At 40.5% G+C, this 18877-nt stretch overlaps 1 protein-coding gene across 2 annotated transcripts in view; it reads right to left on the bottom strand.

Moving 5' to 3' along the window:
* Positions 1-18877, bottom strand: part of mrc1a (mannose receptor, C type 1a) — a gene marked incomplete at its 5' end in the record, with an annotated part of 34737 nt that overhangs the window by 5580 nt on the left and 10280 nt on the right. Inside the window, 20 exons of one of the 2 annotated variants that reach the window (XM_082547658.1) lie at positions 54-193; positions 325-425; positions 538-602; positions 739-902; positions 1207-1245; positions 1361-1505; positions 1600-1681; positions 1785-1900; positions 2004-2203; positions 5591-5739; positions 7473-7588; positions 7670-7786; positions 7867-8024; positions 8387-8566; positions 8654-8794; positions 8907-9020; positions 9096-9251; positions 10305-10478; positions 11733-12134; positions 12241-12502. In XM_082547658.1, the coding sequence (XP_082403784.1) occupies positions 54-193; positions 325-425; positions 538-602; positions 739-902; positions 1207-1245; positions 1361-1505; positions 1600-1681; positions 1785-1900; positions 2004-2203; positions 5591-5739; positions 7473-7588; positions 7670-7786; positions 7867-8024; positions 8387-8566; positions 8654-8794; positions 8907-9020; positions 9096-9251; positions 10305-10478; positions 11733-12134; positions 12241-12313 (2832 nt within the window). Of the gene's footprint in view, positions 1-53; positions 194-324; positions 426-537; positions 603-738; positions 903-1206; positions 1246-1360; positions 1506-1599; positions 1682-1784; positions 1901-2003; positions 2204-5590; positions 5740-7472; positions 7589-7669; positions 7787-7866; positions 8025-8386; positions 8567-8653; positions 8795-8906; positions 9021-9095; positions 9252-10304; positions 10479-11732; positions 12135-12240; positions 12503-18877 lie in introns of those variants that run through there. The other variant, XM_082547659.1, reaches the window with a different exon arrangement.

Below are 18877 nucleotides of genomic sequence, written 5' to 3'. Positions count from 1 at the left end.
GTTTAATTAAAGACATTTACCTGGAATAATCTGTGTAGTACATATGTATTTACCTTTCCTTGGAAAGCTAGCCACTCTGGAGCACATCCTCCTTTGGGAGCTGTGGTCGGGGCCATTGTTGTATTGATAAAACTGTTGCTTCTCTTACATATCGACGGAAGCTCAATACCACAGTTAATATCATTCCAGTACCCTACATGTTAAGAATTTACAGAAAATTATGAATTGAATTGAATTTCAAATCATTTCAAGGGATTTAGGGATGAATTTTTTACTAACATTTACCATAAATTACAATATAGATTTTCTCTGTATTAGACTCACCCATGCTGTTGTACATAGTCACACAGTTTTCATCATTGTTGGCAAAGTTGGGCTCATTGTGTTCCCATGCGGTGTAAGTTACAGGGGTGCCATCAAGCCAGCTTAAAATGAAAAGAAGAGAATTAACAAGTTATCAAGAATCCTAAACATTTGATGAAGGTTGTTTGTAAACAGCTAGTGTTTTTTTTTTGTAAATAATGCATTTTGATTTACCTAAACGATTTATCTAAATTCACTATCAGGCCGATGTAGTACTGTCCTTGTGTTCCTCTAGAAATCTGTTGAAACATAAAATGCGACTTTATATTAGGAGGAAAAGGAAAAAGAGACTCTGTGGATTTTAGAATTTAAACAAAATGCACAAAGGTCCTGATTTGATTTATCAGGTTTGGAAATGTATTCTATATTTCTTGCCTGTTTCCAAAGGAACTTTCTCTCGCTCTCTCCTGTGATGACTACAAGTTCACCAAAGTTTTTTTTGCAATAGGCTCTGGCTGCTTCCATACTCTGTTTGTTCATGTTCAGGTAATACTGGCTGTCATTGTATAGAAGCCATCCATCGTCTGTGGTGTTGTATTCTGCAAAGAGAGCAAAAACAGTCATTGGGAGTTCAGTCATGCAGGCAGCTTTGTAAATCTTTAAGTTGATTTATGAAAAGAAAAAAGGCAGAAATATTAAAGAATCCTTAGGGTTTAGACTCAAAGAACCATAAATGAATTAATGAGGTATAATTTACATTTTAGACCAATCAATGAAATAGCAGAGGGCATCGTTGAGTCTAGACAGAAGTGGTGAATCAACTGACCTAAACTGTATTTCTCAGTGAAATAAAAAGATCTGTTGAATCAACTAGACTTTTCTCTGAACAATAATTAAACTTACCTTGTACGGATATCACAGGCTCGGGGTTGGGAGTCACACCTGAGAATAAATAAACGAGACCCACAAATATTACCAAGCTTTAATTTAACACCAAATGTTTGGAAATCTGGCTCTGTGTGAGCTGAAATTCCAAGATATGATCAGCCTGTCTCACCTTTGCGTAACTGGCAAATCCAGCTATTGTAGGCATCACAGTGTCGATCATTCCACCTCATTCTTAAGTTAAGGTCCATCTCTGTACAGTGCTCGTTGTCATTGTGGTTATTTGGTTCTCCATAGCCCCAGTTCTCAAAGTCAAACTAGGTCAAAGTTTTTACAAAGATACATAATTAGGCAGGAAATGAGAGCAGTAATAATTAAAACTTTTCCTGATTGTTCTGAATTTCTACATACCGGTGATCCATCACTCCAGACAAAACCTCCATTGGTTCCCTGTAAGCTGAGGCCTATCCAGAATTTTTCACTGTAGTAGACACTGTATGAAAGTAAAAAACACAAGCACTGATTATCTGACTTGTTGATTTACCCAGTATGAATTCTGAGATATGCAAGCTGTTAGCTAGTGCAAGTAAACATACTTGAGCTCTCTACATTCCTGATGACTGTGTAAGCTTATGAGGTCCCCGCCAATGGCCCTGCAGAAGTCCCGTGCTTCAGACCAAGTCTTCTTTTCCTCTTGACGTTTCTTGTACGCCTTTATTAAGGAGTGAAAAAAAAAAAGGGGGGGGGGGGGGAAGCCAGTGTTTTATTACTGAAACGGCACAAATTTGTTATTGTTCTTAAGTTTGTGCTCCTACTTTGAAACATTTGTTCCCTTTGCTGAGCGGGGTCCACTCAGAAGCACAGGCCGCGGCCAGAGTGGTGGGTGGAGCTGTTGTTGTCTGCACACCCTCAGCACGTTTCTTGCAAATATACTTCTCCTTGTTACTGCAGCTGACAACATCCCATAGTCCAGCAAAAACTCCAGTTGTCATGGCAACACATCCTTGTTTTCTGTCTTTTATTAGAGTAAGATAAAAGCATACGGATTAGATTCAATCTAATACAGAAAAGAAACTATGTTGAGCATAACTTCTCATTAGTGATCATGAATTACATGACAATGATTATCATGACAGCATTCTCAGAACAATGGCAAAGACCAAGTGAAGTGAAGAAGGAGAACTGTAGATTGGGAAGGTCTGTCTCTAAACAACTTCAGATTCCGAGAATATCAGTTTAAATGATTTAGCTTAATCACAAGTTATTCAGCTGTGTCACCACCAGTGTTGGGTAAGTTACTTTAAAATAGTAACTTAGTTACATTACTAGTTACTTCTCTCAAAAGTAACTCAGTTACTTCAAGTTACTCGTTACTTTCAAAGTAACTAGTTACTAGGGAAAGTAACTTTGGTTTTACTCAGAATTCTCTTGTTAATGTGTTGCTTCCATAACTTTGCCAGTCTTCTAGCTTGCTTACTTGCCACAGTGCACTGTGCCACCTACCAATAGAAAGGAAAAGATAATGTGCATATTTCCACGAGAGAAATCCCACACCTGGACCGTCGTTGACTACTGCCATGATTCTAGCCTACGTCACAGCGTCATGTGCGCCTTTTACATCCAACACAAAAACTGCAGTCGTGGTGCTTTGATTGTACTCAGAACTCAGAAATTCTGCCTTCTGAATAGGAAGATGACACCAGACTGCAGATGAGCTGCATACAGAGCTGGACTGGGACAGAAAATTGGCCCGGACATTTTGACTAGAGACTGGCCCACCATTATAGGAAAAATCTTAAAGCCTTTGAATGAAAACAAACGCTGTTGTGACAGTGATGTTCACTGTTTTGATGGTATATATGCATCAATCTATCAATCGTTTGTTGTAAGATTCAGATAATTATTTTTTTAAAAGCTAGACATTTTAAATGAGAATAAGAAAGAAAAGTATTTCTTTGTGCCCCCCTTTCCCCGTTAATGCCCTATGTGATGGACCGAGCAGTGAAGGAAACTTAGGCACAGGTTAAAGTCCAAAAAAGACCACTAACATGGTGATATTACCACTGTGTGGCTGTAAGTGCAGCCATCACACCCTACATGCCCCCCTGGCCACACTTTGCTAGATCCGCACCTGCACAGTTACCAGCTGTCAGCTACCTAAAAAAGGACCCTGGTGTTATTTGTCTCTCAGAAATAGTTCATAACTTCCCTTCAACTCATTCATGTCACCTAAAAGGTAAACCTGTTTCTCCATCACCTGTTCAACTCTGATGATCCAGTAAGGACATCTCCTGGTTTCATCTTCATGTTTCCCTCTCACCAGATAACCAAACCATATCATGACCAGCAGCTTTTACAGCTGTGGCTCCAGCAAACATCAGCTGATACTAGAAATTAATATTAAATTCTAACAACAGCTGATCAAGCTTAAACGTGCTGCTGTTGTTTAGCGCGACATCCACTGGTTTCCTCTTTCGGCGCAAAGTGGGCGATAAACAAACAAGAGAGCCGATCAGCTGATCATTGATCAGTTTTCATGACTGAGGGAGAGGGAGGGGGGAGAATGAAAGAAGAATAGGCAGCTGTGCAGCAAAGACACAGAATAACTCCAGCTTTGTGCCTTTTTCATTGTAGCTGAATTACGGGACAAACTGTTCCTTTTCACCTCAATAAGAAACGCGTAATATTTTCTCTGAATACCAGGCGGGACGGTTGGCAACTCTAATAACTTATGAACAAAATAAAGTTCAACATCATTAACATCATAGCACCACCCAGCTGTATAGAAACCCCGTCATGCTAGCTAGCACGCAGTACGGAAAAAGTCAGAATAACGAAAATAAACTCCACCTAAACTTGGTTTATATCTGACCCAGAGAGACTGCAGGTCATAACTTCTTACCTGAAGTTCAGTTCACACTTGGACCGGTGGCCGCCTCGGGCCTCTTTTCCTTCTGCCTCCCTTTTCCTTCATCCACCTGCTGCCTCCACCACTTGCTAATGTTACTGAATCTGTGGAAGCTCCGCGATAGCCACCACACGAAGTAACGAGTAACGACCCTATCTAAATCCCAGTAACGACTAACGCGTTCCTGATTTTGGCATAATAACTAGTTACCGTGCTCGTTACCACAATAATAACGTAGTTACTGTAACGCGTTACTTAATAACGCGTTAGTCCCAACACTGGTCACCACATTGCCAAAATCTGGAAGAAGACCTTAACTTTCTCCCTCAATTGAGAGGAAATTTAGTTAGTTCAGGAACAAGCTAGGAACAACCAAGACTGAATATTGACATGAACTGGAAACTGGGGGCCTCTGGATGTCTGGAGTTTTGATCTCCTCCATACCTGCTTCATGCCCTGGTGGACGGAGCTGTGGCTCCCCACACCCTCTAGCAGATCATTACATGAAGGAACCTTTTAAATACAAGCGTGTCCATGCTCACAGGTGTACACACGGGTGCTCACACACACATACACCCTTTTTGGCTCCTACCTCAAAGCACACTGTGCGCTGTCGATCTTACGTGCTGCACAATAATGTTTAATATTTAGTATTTACTGTTATATTCCCATAGATCATCTTGATGTTGTTTATTGTATTGCTCTCATTTTCTTCTGCTTGTTTTCTTTTTTCTTTCTCAACAGGTGATCCAGGTGATTGATATATGTATTTTTTTTGTCTGCTTATTTAGTTGGTTTTTGTTTTTTTGCCCTTTATCCCCGTCCCTCTTCTCTGCTGTTTTTTCCCCCTCTTCCTTTCTCCCTTTTCTTTTCCTCATTCAAGTCTGTCCCGAATCTAGCAAGTGAAAATAAAAAAATAAATAAAATAAACAATAAAAGGTGAATCAAATAGACCATTACGGCAAGGCTGGGATGGTCAATTTGGTAAAGTAAATCCGTCGGGCATCTTTCCTCGCCTTTAGACAATAATTCTGATGGCAAAAGAACCAAACGGGACAGACAAAAAAAAAAAGAAAAAAAAAAGACATGAACTGGAAACTGCTGTAATCCCAGCTTCACTGTCAATAGTGAAGCCAGTTTCAGAAATCAGCACCTTCAAGCTCGACTAAAATTTGAAGCTGTCCACTATTCAGCCAAAATAATAGGAGTAAAGGGGAGGAGTAAATTAAGAACACTGTATCAACTGCCAAGCATGGTGGTGGTAGCAACATGCTCTATATGCTCTAGGACTGTTTTGCTGACAATGGTTCTGCTACATTACACAAAGGGTGAATTCTTCCAAATTCTACAACTTCTCAAATCATTGGCTAGATGGACACAAACTTGGGCACAAATGGGTATTCCAACAGGACAGTGATGCCAAACACACATCAAAACTGACTCTGGATTGTAATAAGTTAAAGAGTGTATAAGGTTAAAGAGTCTAAGGTGTACCTGGCATTCCCACATTGAAATTAGTGAACGTGACCGCTCTTTCAGTCATCCATTTGAACATGTTTCTGTCTTCTGTGTTCGATAAGCCTGTCCAGAAGTACTTCTCTGGTCTCAAGCCCACCAAACTGACCAGAAAAGCATTCTCATATCTGCATGAAAACATACACAAAGTTTGGCATATGTGTGACATTTCTGCATTAGAATTAAGTGTGGAATAGTTGTAAAGTCCAAAACAGACAAACAAATTTTCATGTCATGGTTCAGTACTGTCCATACTAGTCTGATGAAGGCTCTAATATTAAAGGATTTTTATGTAAGAGTAGGCGATCACGATCAAGTGATCAGAGCTCTAGTAAAGCTACCCTTGTCCAGTGATTTCTTTTGCATCCCCTATAAAAAAACAAACAAAAAAAAAAACTGAAGAAAGAACTGAAACCATGTTCCTCAAGAATTGAGTAATGATATGAGCAAGGACTGTGCAATCCAATTTTAATCTAGTTTCAACTTCTAATGACTACGTAAATGAAAATTATTGCACAATATTGAAAATGTATGGTCTACCAATAGAACAAAAAGCAAAGGTGGTGCAGGCCCACCACCCACAGGAGGCACCGTGGGGGCCGGGTGCATTGTGAGCCGGGCGGCGGCCAGGAGCGGAGGACCGATCCCCGGCTACCAAGACTGGCAATTGGTACACAGAATTTCACCCCTCTGGTGGGGAAGGAGGCTGAGTTAGTGCGTGAGGTTGAGAGGTACCGGTTAGATATAGTCAGGCTCACATCAACGTACACCTGTGGGTGGTGGTCCGGGAGTATGGGGTGTCTGGCCCATTGCTACGGGCCATTCAGTCCTTATACAACCGTTGCAAGAACTTGGTCCACATAGCCGGCAATAAGTCGAAGTCGTTCCTGGTGGGTGATGTGCTCAGCCAGGGCTGCCCTTTGTCACCAATTCTGTCCATTATTTTTATAGACAGAATTTCTAGGCGTAGCCAAGTGGTGGAAGGCTTTCACTTGGGTGGTCTCAGGATCTCATCTCTGCTTTTTGCAGATGATGTGATTCTGTTGGCTTCATCTGGTGATGGGGTTCCAGCTCACCTTGGAACGATTCACAGCCGAGTGTGAAGTGGTGGGAATGAGAATCAGCACCTCCCAATCTGAGGCCATGGTCCTCAGCCGGAAAAGGGTGGAGTGCCCACTTCGGGTTAGGGACGAGTTCCTGCCCCAAGTGGAGGAGTTTAAGTATCTCAGGGTGTTGTTCACAAGTGACGGGAGAAGGGAGCGGGAGATCAACAGACGGATTGGTGCAGCGGCCACAGTGATGCAGACACTGTACCGATCTGTTGTGGTTAACAGAGAGATGAGTGTAAAAGCAAAGCTCTCAATTTACTGGTCGATTTACGTCCCTACCCACACCTATGGTCACGAGCTTCGGGTAATGACCGAAAGAATGAGATCTCGGATACAAGCGGCAGAAATGGGCTTCTTCCAAAGGGTGGCTGGCCTCTCCCTTAGAGATAGGATGAGAAATTCGGCGATTTGGGAGGGGCTCAGAGTAGAGCCGCTTCTCCTCGAGATCGAAAGAAGCCAGCTGAGGTGAGTCGGGCACCTGACAAAGATGCCTCCTAGGCACCTCCTGGGTGAGGTTTTATGGGCATCTCCCACCAGGAAGAAGCCCCGGGGCAGACCCAGGACATGCTGGAGAGGTTATATCTCTGGGCTGCCCTGGGAATGCCTTGTTGTTCCCCCAGACAAGCTGGAGGAGGAAGGTCTGGGCTTCTCTGCTTGGGCTTCTGCCCCAGATAAGCTGAACAAAATGGATGGAGAGATGAATGGATATTTGGTATTTGAACTAATACAAAACATCTAAACATGAAATATACCTATCAGACACATCCACCAGGTTCGCACCAGCCCCTGAGCATGCCTGCTTTGCCTCTTCAAAGGTTTTTTTCTCAGCTCCGATGTTATAACAGTATGAACCAAACCTGATTGATCCCTAAAAAAAGGGGGGGAAAATGATGAATAAAGGCTTTTCTGTTAAATTGCACCTGTATTTAAAGGAGAGGACATAACTCACAAGAGTGCACCCTTTGTTGACTTCTGCTAGACTGCCTCCAATTGGTTTAGCCGAGGCCTTCTTCTTGCACATATATCCATGCAACTTCTCACAAGTGTGATCTGCCCACTTACCATCCTGTATAAGAAATACAGAGGGGTCTTAGAGTTGTAACTTTATAACAGAATTGATTGTGGTTTTGCAAGAATTTGTGCTACCTTTCCTTGAATCAGGACACAGTCCTCTTGGAAGCTGGTGAGATGAGAGGGCTCATCACTCTGCCACTGGGTAAAGGTGACATGTGAGTGATCGGACCATTCAAAGAGCATCTGGTTCTTTTGGTCATTCATGCCAATCCAGAGCACATCTGTCGGCACTGAGGTTTGAAGTATATAGAGACGGAAAGTGGTCATATATGTCTCCTTACTCTTTCAGGCTGTTTTTATAATAGAATTGTTTAATGAACGTCACAAATTTATTTATTTAGTCTGGTTTGGAGGTGCTGCCAGCTATAGTTTGTTACAAAGCTCATACTGTACAACCTAGCTAATGCTATGCTAAGCTAATTAGCTCAAGGCTAGTTTCATATTTTCTCAAAATGTAAAATTATTTCTTTTCATTTATAGGTAGGTAGGTAATAGGTAGGCCTATTCCACGTCACGATAGAGTACTTACTTTCTGATATTTCAGTACTTTAGCAGGATATTGTTATTTGTTGTTATCTTCTTGTACACTTACTGTATCCAGATTGAGAAATAATGAAGCTCTGCTCCTCTATGTTATGTATGCTGGCAAGATCTCCTCCTTCTTTGCGGCATGCAGCTAAAGCATTACTCCACATCTCTGCAGTCCTCACCAGATAGTAGCAGTTTCCTGCATAGTGAACCCAGTGATTGGGGCAAAAGCCAGGCTGTTTGGCTGTGGACAGAGACCAGAAGGGCTAAGAACAAACTCTTTCTAGGTTTGTATTGTAAAGATATGGACTCATAATAAATGGAAATTTACTCGATGGTGGGGGCAGACTGGTAGCGTTTCCTTTACGACAAATGTAACCAAGTTTCTTGCTGCACACGCTGCTCTCCCACTTTGAGGCCTTTGCAGCATTTAGGGTTGCACAGTTTAACCCAGGGTTTGATGATGGATGACCTGTGGGAAGCACAGGTTAGTTAATGCTAAATATAAAAGGGTGTACTTTTGAAGTACTCCAGGTATTTAAAAAACTCACACAATTCCATGACATATACCAAGACATACTAACCTGGGGCCCAGTTTAAATATCTGAAAGGGTTTCCGTTGCTCCACTGCCATCCACTATCAAAATCCAAGCTGTTCAGCCCAATCCACAGAGATGAGCCCAAATGATTTGCTAACCCTGTGTCAACACATGCATTTGAAATTAATGTATCATCAGCAATATAACACAGATGATAGAAGGCTGATTATGTACCTGAAATGTATGACTGCTCATGCAGCTCTACGATGCTGAGGAGGTCGGCTCCCTGCTGCTGGCAGCTCTTCCTGGCCTGATACCAAGTCAACACTGACTGTGCGTTTAACTGATACTGAACCCCTGTGACTGGGTCAGTGATCCAGTTGGAGGATGCTAGATTATGGTAAAGACACAAAGCGCTATAAATTATTGCACAGCTGGAAATTACTTACATCAGGAAGTTAAATTCATTGAACGCTCCCTGACTTCAGTACACAGTGAAGGATTCAGTTTCTTTTATTACCCTGCATGGTTTGAATATGGACTGAAGATTGGGTGCTATCACAATTTAAAACATGTCTGTTTTGATGACATGTTGATCTATAACAGTGATTCCCGAAGTGTGAGCTGGGGGGGCCCTGGTGGGCGGTGAAGGTACTGCAGGTGGTGCTGCAGTAATAAGAGAAATTCAGTTTGAAATTACAAGTATATGCAATTACATATGTATATAAATGTATTTATTTAAATTAAGGTTAATTAAAATTAGTAATAAGAGGTGGTTAGTTTGTGATATTATAGTACTGAGGTTTGTGTGGCAGGTGGGCCTTAACACTGATTGGGCAACATTAGCAATTTATAGCCAACAGCCTGTGTTGTTTATGCTTTTTGAATAACATTTTCAAAGAAATACACTGATTTTTCTTGTATTTTGATTAGAAGAAAGATTAAGGTGGGCCCCATGGGAGTCTGTGGTTTTTAGGTGGGCCACAGCAGTCTTAATTTTGGGAATAGCTGATATACAGGAACAGAAAGTATCAATAAGAATTTCAAAACTTAAAGGAAGAAAGTATATAAAGTATGTAATTTAAGAAACATCTTCTACAGCCTCAGATGGGACGGAACTCTGACTTTATAAAGCAGTCTGGTAAAGGGAGATCCCTTTATTTTGCTGTTGCTTTCCTGCCTCAGTTTAAGAGCAGTGCCAGGGGAAACTTAAGCCTGTGAAAAGAGGAAACAGAGGACAGTGCTGTGTTGACAGTCCATGAGAGGAAAAGGTCAGAGAGGGTCAGAAAACGGGCCTGCAGCACTTAATTCTTCATAAAAAACAAAGTTTTTGTGCATGATTTAATAAAAGTAACCATGGAGGACTTCCTGTCTTCATATTATAGATGTAAAGTGGACTGGATCAGACCATCTTTCAGGTTAAAGAGATTTTTCATTCCTTACCTCTGGTTGGACAAAATCCCCATTTTCCCACTTTATCATAATCTCTCTCTGTGGCACACCACAGCTGTCCATCCGTACGACCGTCTTTAGTGCATTCGGCGTACCACTTCTCGTGGAACTTAAAAGGGAACTGACAAGCGGTTCCAAAAGCATTTCCTCCTAGTGTGAATATCTCTGCGGAGACACAAATAATGGAGACGTGCAGTCATTTCACCAGCATGTGATTGATAATTATGAGAGTTTGCCTCCCAACTTCTTAGGTTTCTTTTCTTAAGCTTTTAGAACTTCATTCAATTGATTTCAGCCAATTTACCCTCAAGTTTGTTTACTGATGCTGAGTGAGAAGGAGTAGTGTTCGGTTTCTTGCCCTGGTTAAAGTCAGTCATTTAAATTTAGAAAATGAACTTGTGCTTGTAATGGACACGTGCCCATGATGAAAAGGGGTTTTTCCCAAAACGCTCCAGAATGTTGGGAAGTGCTGCAAACGTTGCAAATGGTAAGTACAAATCACTGCAAATCACTCCAAACCAAAAGTACATTAAAGCACGCAAACTCATACTTGTACTTTGCAAATAGGTTATCAGGTGTGATAAATGAGTCTAAAGTTTTAGCTTGACCTGAAAGTGATGGTGGATGTTAAAACTTAATACAGCTTTTGGTTGTTTGAGTTACCAAGCTTTAAAAAGTGTGGGTTTTTCACCTATCCACCATGGATTCCAGTTATACAGTTGAGACTTGCTGCCTATGCTGTGCACAGAGAGTGCCTTCATAAGGACTGCTTATTATCTGTGCTGCACTGACAGTTATGCAGTCTCACCAGCGATCCCTGACTGTGTTCACTTTTAGTAAGAACAGCAAGTTTCTCAACAGCTATGCTGTAACCAGCTCCCCTCTAGTCCAAGAAAATCTTTCTAAAAATTATACCTGCAGTTGAAAACATAATTTCGTAATGCTTAAATCCTCAAATGCTACACTCCAAACAACGACATATTCTAACATGTGCTAAAACATTCATACTCTGTCCAAATATTCAAAAAGAAGGGGGAAAGAATAAGAACTATGTTACTTTCCCTAGACAACTACAAAATCCCCAATAAATATTATTATAGCCAAGCCAAGTTTCGTACTCAGATCAGATAAAAAAACAACCTTCCACATACTTTAAGATATTTAGATGGTAAATGTAATTTCATCAGTAGCCATAGCACTTTTATAACCTAGTTTGCTTTGTACAGATTGTAATATTTTGCATTTGTAATTTGAATGGAAGTAAGAAAATTTTTATTGTACTTTACAAATTCCAAAAACAACAACTTTAAAGCATGCACTGTTCAAGGACCTTCTAAAACACATTTCTAAACTTTCTACAAAGCTAAAGCAGACTCAGGTTTAGCTATCTTTGTAGGCTCTTGTGCCCATCATTCCTACCTTGATATCCCTTTGAACAGAGGTCCCCCTGAGTGCCATATATCCTCCAGCGACTCCAGATCCCAGAACCTTTGTAGATCATGACGCTTTTCTCATTGCGGTTGCCCCAGTTTAAGTGCAGGTCCTGGTCTTTTAGGCCAAAGAGGGTATCGTTCTTACACTGCCAATGCTGGAGGTCATTGCTCTCATCACATTCCACGAGCTGCACCTTCACCCAGTCTTTTATCGCTGTTGTACCCAAACACAGCTTAAGGGACAAACTGAGGAGACGAGACTCAGAGACCCATCGGAACTGTTGATCTTTGGCATGAGGATTACAAGCATCCACTGTTATAAAGGTGGCACTCGCCACCTTTACGCACTTGTTGTGATCTTCATTGAAAATCAGGAAGCTACTCGTGTCTGGAGCAGAGCAAAAAGAAAATTCAGCAACACATTCCCATGGGATATGTTTTTCAAATGAAGCCACAAGTGTATTAACCAACAAAAATGTTTCTGTGTTACATACCTATATCAGCGGTGATGCAGAAGACTTGGACAAGGACACAGAGGACCACAGCAAAATTTAAACAGGGCAACATTATCCTTGTGTAGTTTGCAGTTACTGTTGGATGAGACTGTAGCAGAGATTTCCCGTCATGAGCAAAGGGGTCTGGTGTATACAAAGGTGTGTGACATGGAGCAACAGTGATCCAGAGACTCAGTGCCTTCCCTTTTTAATCAGACAGATGGATATCCTGTCACATGAGTAGTTACGCCTGGTCAAACTCCTGGAAGTTCCACAAGCTTTGCAGACCTTTTGGCAGGGTAGGCAGGAAGTAGGAAACAAACAATCTGACCTCTCCATTCAGCAAGAAAATGAAAGTCAACTTAAAGTGTCAGGCAAGACTCATAATGAAAGCAAAAGGTTTTTTTTTTTTTTTTTTTTTTTAAATATCACAAAGCACCCTTTTCAGGATTAATTCCCTTTATTGACTTCATCATTGACTTTAAACTGTTGTAAATAGACATTATGTGCTAAAAATGTGCCTGGAGCTTGAACCCTGAGAGCAGATTGCACTGTGCAAGACTAAATTTAGATTCAAAGGGAGATTGAGAAGAACAGGATTGCAGTGAGGACCTGAGCGATATAATGAGGTTTGTAGCACTTTGTTGATGTATGTTTTTGCAGGATAGTACTATGAGGCTTTAGTTGAAGAGTAGAGCAATGACACCAATCAGAAGACAGAGAGGACAAGAGGAAATCCTGCTTCCTATTGGGGGAAATGAGGGGCACTTTGACCACTTTGGTTCCAAACTGCAGAAACACCAAGTTATGGTGCTTAGACCAATAGATCCAGATAAGTTTCTTAAATGTTAAAACTGAACTTCTGTCAGGAACACAATAGTCATACAGAATGAAGAATGACTGTGGTAGCTTTCCACTTTGCTCACTTGTCATGACACTGAATAAAGCTTTAAATGTTGTTGTTTTTTTAATTAAAATAACCTGAACTTTACATTTACTATATGTCTTAATCCTTGGTTTATCTGATAAATCTGATTTTTTCATGCTGCTTGCCTCTGCTCTCAACCCTTTTTTGTTTTGCGTGCTCGTTCTGCTCTGTGTAGGCGACCAGGTCTTTGGTATCTACTGGCAGTAAGACTAGATTTTTGTGTAAGTATAAATTGTTGTCAGAGGTGGATTATCTCAGGTAGGGGTACATATCCTGTGTATTTGTTTATGGAAGAATATGAGGGCATCAAGTCCAAAATTAGTTCCAAATTATTATGCAAATTGTGTTTAACGGTAAAAAAGCACCTTTGCCACTTATTATAACATTGGAAGCGAAAAGGAGATGGATGAGACAGTAACAGGGCGATATTTTAAAGTATTTTGGTCACTCGCAGACAATGATCCGCGATCGCGTTGGCGATGCTATCAGCCTATAGCCGTTAGCTCTTAGCAGATGGCAAAATACGCTCTTCCCCCCTGCATCGGGATAATGCAGGGAAATACTAGTGTTTTCGTTATTTTAAAAATTAGTATCGTTACATTGAGTGGCAATGCGACGAGGGTTACAAAAGAAAACAATAGATTGATTGCGTGGGATCGTGCGTGGGATCGTGCATGTAGCGGTAGCTACTGTCGGGGTAGCTTCCGCTACAGAACATGACACATATCACGGTGAATCAGCGAGTTATGGTTTGTTCTGGTTTTATGAAGAACTTGTGTTGTTGCATTACCGTGCAAGTTGAGTGTTAGAAAAGAAAACTACAGATTTATTGCTCTTGCGATCGAACATGTGGTGATATGTCGACCGAACAAAGAACATGCGTCACGATGACGCAGCGAGTTATTTGTTGTTGGTTTGTTTATTATTCGATTTGAGGGTAAGAAAACATTTTATGTTGACTATTCTCACGTTCGGACAGGATTATTGCAATGAACGAAGGATATTTTGCCTGATAATTATTTATATCCTGCTGTAACTTTTCTGTATAAAGAACTAAGCCCTCCAACGTTTCAGGCGTAAAACGTCATAAAAAGAAGTGTTTGTAACTAAAAATAAAAATTGTGGAATACTGTTTGTGCGTGATTTAGATCCCAGCCTGTGCTCCCGACACTGGGGAAACAAACTGGCCCGGAAGAGTCACCGCGGAACGACACCGGGACCCACCGCTGCAGACCGCTTCAAGCAGCCGGCTGGAGGCAGCGGAAATCATATTCTTCCTCGATTCCCAACATAACCGCTCATGTTCATCCTTCTCAAATAAATGTTTTTCTGGTTCAAAGTGATCTTGTATTGTTATTAACATATTTTTGTAAGTTTATTTTAGAAAACAACGAGGTAATAAGCACTTAGTATGTGAAAACTAAAAACATAGTATACCGTTTTATTATAATTTACTATAGTTCTGCAAAAAAATAATGCTGGATCAAAACGAATGTTGGAGCCAATCTTTGACCCATCTAAAGGCTTAATTATAACAATAATCAAATATTACTTCAAATGTATTTTATGGAAAATTTTTAGTTTTTTAGTTTTTTGGGGCTAAAAAAAACATGTAATTAAACTGCGATTAAAAGGGTTAAAACCCCCGAAATATAATTAAAACTTGATATGAATATTTCAGGGAGAAGTAGTTTTAAAAGATTGGCTAATTTAAAGTGGAAAAAAATATGAATATATAATCTTTTTATAGCACTTTTTGGGGCGTGGCAGAAAACGGTCCCTAGGGCGATGGACGTGAGTTTTTTTTTTTTTTTAATTTGCCCATCCATCCATTCGCTTCCGCTTATCCTTTTCAGGGTCGCGGGGGGCGCTGGAGCCTATCCCAGCTGTCATAGGGCGAGAGGCAGGGTACACCCTGGACAGGTCGCCAGTCTGTCGCAGGGCTAACACACAGGGACAGACAACCATTCACACTCACATTCACACCTAGTGGCAATTTGGATTATCCAATTAACCTATCCCCACAAGCTGCATGTCTTTGGACGGTGGGAGGAAGCCGGAGTACCCGGAGAGAACCCACGCAAACACGGGGAGAACATGCAAACTCCACACAGAAAGACCCCGGCCTGATGGTGGAATTGAACTCAGGACCTTCTTGCTGTGCGGCAACAGTGCTAACCACCGTGCCACCGTGCTGCCGTGCTGCCTTTAATTTGCCCCTGCATTAAAAATAATGCTGGATCAAAACGAATGTTGGTGCGAATCTTTGGACCATCCAAAGGCCTAATTATAATAAAAGTGAAATATTACTTCAAATGTTTTTTATGGAAAATATTTAGTTTTTTTGTTTTTTGGGGCTAAAAAAAACGGTGCGCTCATGTAATTAAACTGCGATTAAAAGGGTTAAAACCCCCGAAATATAATTAAAACTTGATATGAATATTTCAGGGAGAAGTAGTTTTAAAAGATTGGCTAATTTAAAGTGGAAAAAAATATGAATATATAATATTTTTATAGCACTATGACAGTTAAGTGTCATAAAGATTAAATAAGTTGTTTTTCAATTAAACCCATGGATGGAATTGTGTCTCAGGACTCTTTGTATCACTGAAATCAATCTCGGACACCTATGATCATTAGTTTGCCAGGTGAGCCCATTTAAAGGAAAAACTACTAAAGAAGGATGTTCCACATTATTAAGCAAACCACCATTTTCAAGCAATATAGGAAGGAAAGAGTATCTCTTTGTTGCTGAAAAGCGTGAAATAGTTGAATGCCTTGGACACGTAATGAAAACCTTAGCTATTTCACAAAAACTTAAGCGTGATCACCATAATGTAAGAGATTTGTGGCTGAGTCAGAGCACACATGGGTTCGTGCAGATAAAGCACAATGATGAAGGTTTCTGCCGGACAAATACATCTGATTAAGATAACAGTTGCTAAAAGGCCATTACAAAGCAGCAAACACATATTTGAAGCTGCTGGTGCCTCTGGAGATTTGCAAACATCAAGGTGTAGGATCCTCCAGAGACTTGCAGTTGTGCATAAACCTTATATTTGGCCACCCCTAACTAGGGCTGAACGATATATCGCATTTGCGATAATATCGCGACATGATCAAGTGCAATTTTCTAACCGCAAAGGCTGCGATTATACTCTGGACATGTCCAAATTCATGGGCTGCATCCTCCTGAGGCCGCATTTGTAGACCGATTACGTCACAGCGACGCGCCGAAGGCTGTCCAAATTACTACCATATCCCAGAATTCATAGCGCGGCCCAGCCAAACTCCAGTTTCCAGCAATGGCGGCCGCTACTAAGTTTTAAAATTACTCATACTAATCTTTCTGGGTCACAAAATGAACTTTTAACATATTTTCAGGCGAGAAAGTAGTTGTGTAAACATCAAATATCTGCTCGGTTTATCAAGATATCCCATATTTGCAAAAGTGCTTCGACGTTTTCAGAGGCGTCTGCTACCCACCAGCTCGACAGCTAGCCGGGAGCTCGAGGGTTACTGATGCGGCCGAGAACGGCACAACTCCCGGCACATCATTTTCAGATCACCGCGGAGTTTCGCTGCTCGGGTTAAACGTAATATATAAGTCACTTAGACAACCTAAAAATGTTATTGTTGGGCTTTTTTCAGTGTTTTGTTTGTTCGTGAGTAAATCGGTTTGGCTGAGATTAAAGTTATTAGATTAGATAAAATAAAACTTTATTAATCCCCCGGGTGGGTTCCTCCTTGGTTTTCACACAGCTGACTAAACGTCAAACAGAAAACTTATTAAACAGAAGTATGATCGGTCAGATGTCAAATACTAACGTGGAATTGGTAACTTTATTTAGACAGGCGTACAGTGGGGATGTTGACACAAGACTCATTTTTTTTTGGTACAATTTTTTTATGAATAAGCTTCCACACTCAACTGATTATGTGAAGATGTTATGGGAAAAGGAGGGAGGGATGTGTATTTCTAGGGAAGAATGGACTCAGATGTGGGAATGGCAATGGAGGAGTACTTCCTCCAAAAGCTGGAGGGAGTTCGGATGGAAAACTCTGATAAGGTTCTTTATCACTCCATGTCAAAAGGCTCACTATGATGGGAATCCTCCCGTGTGCTGGCGAAACTGTGGATACCAAGGAGCCCATCACACCCATATTATGTGGGACTGTCCTGTGCTACGGACTTACTGGAAAGACATTCATGGTATATTACAAGGCATTTTTAACTGTACATTCCCTCAGGATATGAAGACAATTTTTTTTGGCTGTATACCGCAGAACTGGTCCAAAAGTGACATATGTCTGTTAAGAGCTTTATTGGTTGCAAGTAAGAAATGTATAACAAAGAAATGGTCCTCGCAAGACATACCGACTTTGTCATTATGGTCGGAAATTACGTTAGAGATATATAGGATGGAGGAAGTAACAGCTCATGTTAATGACAGGATGGCCTGGTTCCATCTGTGCTGGGATAAGTGGGTCCAATACGTTAATACCTATAAACCGAATTTTCTCTTTAAAGCTTGAAACCACCAATTTAGTTAATTGTTTACTCCCGACAGAGCTTTCTCCTTTTATTTTATATATATATATTTTTTTTCCTTTTTTTTTTTCTTTCTCTTTCTTTCTATCTGTCTTTCTTCTCGTTTTGTTTCGTTTTTCTCTTGTAAACTGTGTTAATTAATGCCTGTAATCATCTTTATGAGGTAATATTGTAGAAATAAAGAATATAAAAAAAAAATAAAATAAACAGAAGTATGAGACAGTCGAGAATTTACACCAGTGTCTGGTTATATTTTAGATAGCAAGAAGCAGACGGCCGAGTTTATTAAACTCCACCGAGACAGCGGTGACGCTAATCAGAACTAGCCTTCTGATTAGCTAATCAGAAGGCTAGACCGTCCAATTTCACGCCTTTAAACCTTAAAGGCGTGTTTGTGTGTGTGTTTATACAATTGCTATTATGTTTGCACTTTATGTGTAATGTTACTGACTGCAGAGATCAGTAAGATGTGTGTATTTTTTATTTATTAGTTTTATTTATTTAATATTATTTTTTAATTGAATGACTGTCTAGTAGTTCACAGATGTCGAAAAACTGAGTGTGGTAAAGCCACTGATTTTTTTTATGTATATTTCTGCAATCTGCACATTGTACTGACTTTCATTTTAATGTTTACACCAGGGTTCCTTGCCAGCACTTTATGCTCAGATGTTTGTAAGCTAAAAATAAACTATTGTGTATGTTCAAATATACTGTTGTGATTGAAGAAGTTAAATAAAAATGTCAGTCATCAATTCATGCATCACCTCATGTCATCATAACAGAGGTCTGTCTTCCAGGAAAGAACAGTTTAAAATTAATGTAATATAGTATTGGCCATACTATATGATGTATTGCTTGTCTTTGTTTAATAATACAGAAGACAAAGACCTTAAAAAATAATCGCAGCGCAATCGCAATATTGGGGCAAAAAATCGCAATTAGATTATTTTCCATAATCGTTCAGCCCTACCCCTAACCAATGCTCACAAGCAGAAACGGCTGCAGTGGGCCCAGAACTACATGAAGACTAATTTTCAAACAGTCCTGTTCACTGATGAGTGCATTGCAACCCTGGATGGTCTAGATGGATGCAGTGGTGGATGGTTGGTGGACAGCCACCATGTCTCAACAGGGCTGCAACGTCAGCAAGGACG

This window comes from Aulonocara stuartgranti (assembly GCF_965226115.1).
Source record: "Aulonocara stuartgranti genome assembly, chromosome: 9".
Lineage (NCBI taxonomy): Eukaryota > Metazoa > Chordata > Actinopteri > Cichliformes > Cichlidae > Aulonocara > Aulonocara stuartgranti.
Note: the sequence above shows the minus strand (reverse complement) of the source record. Positions and strands in the feature narration are given on the sequence as shown.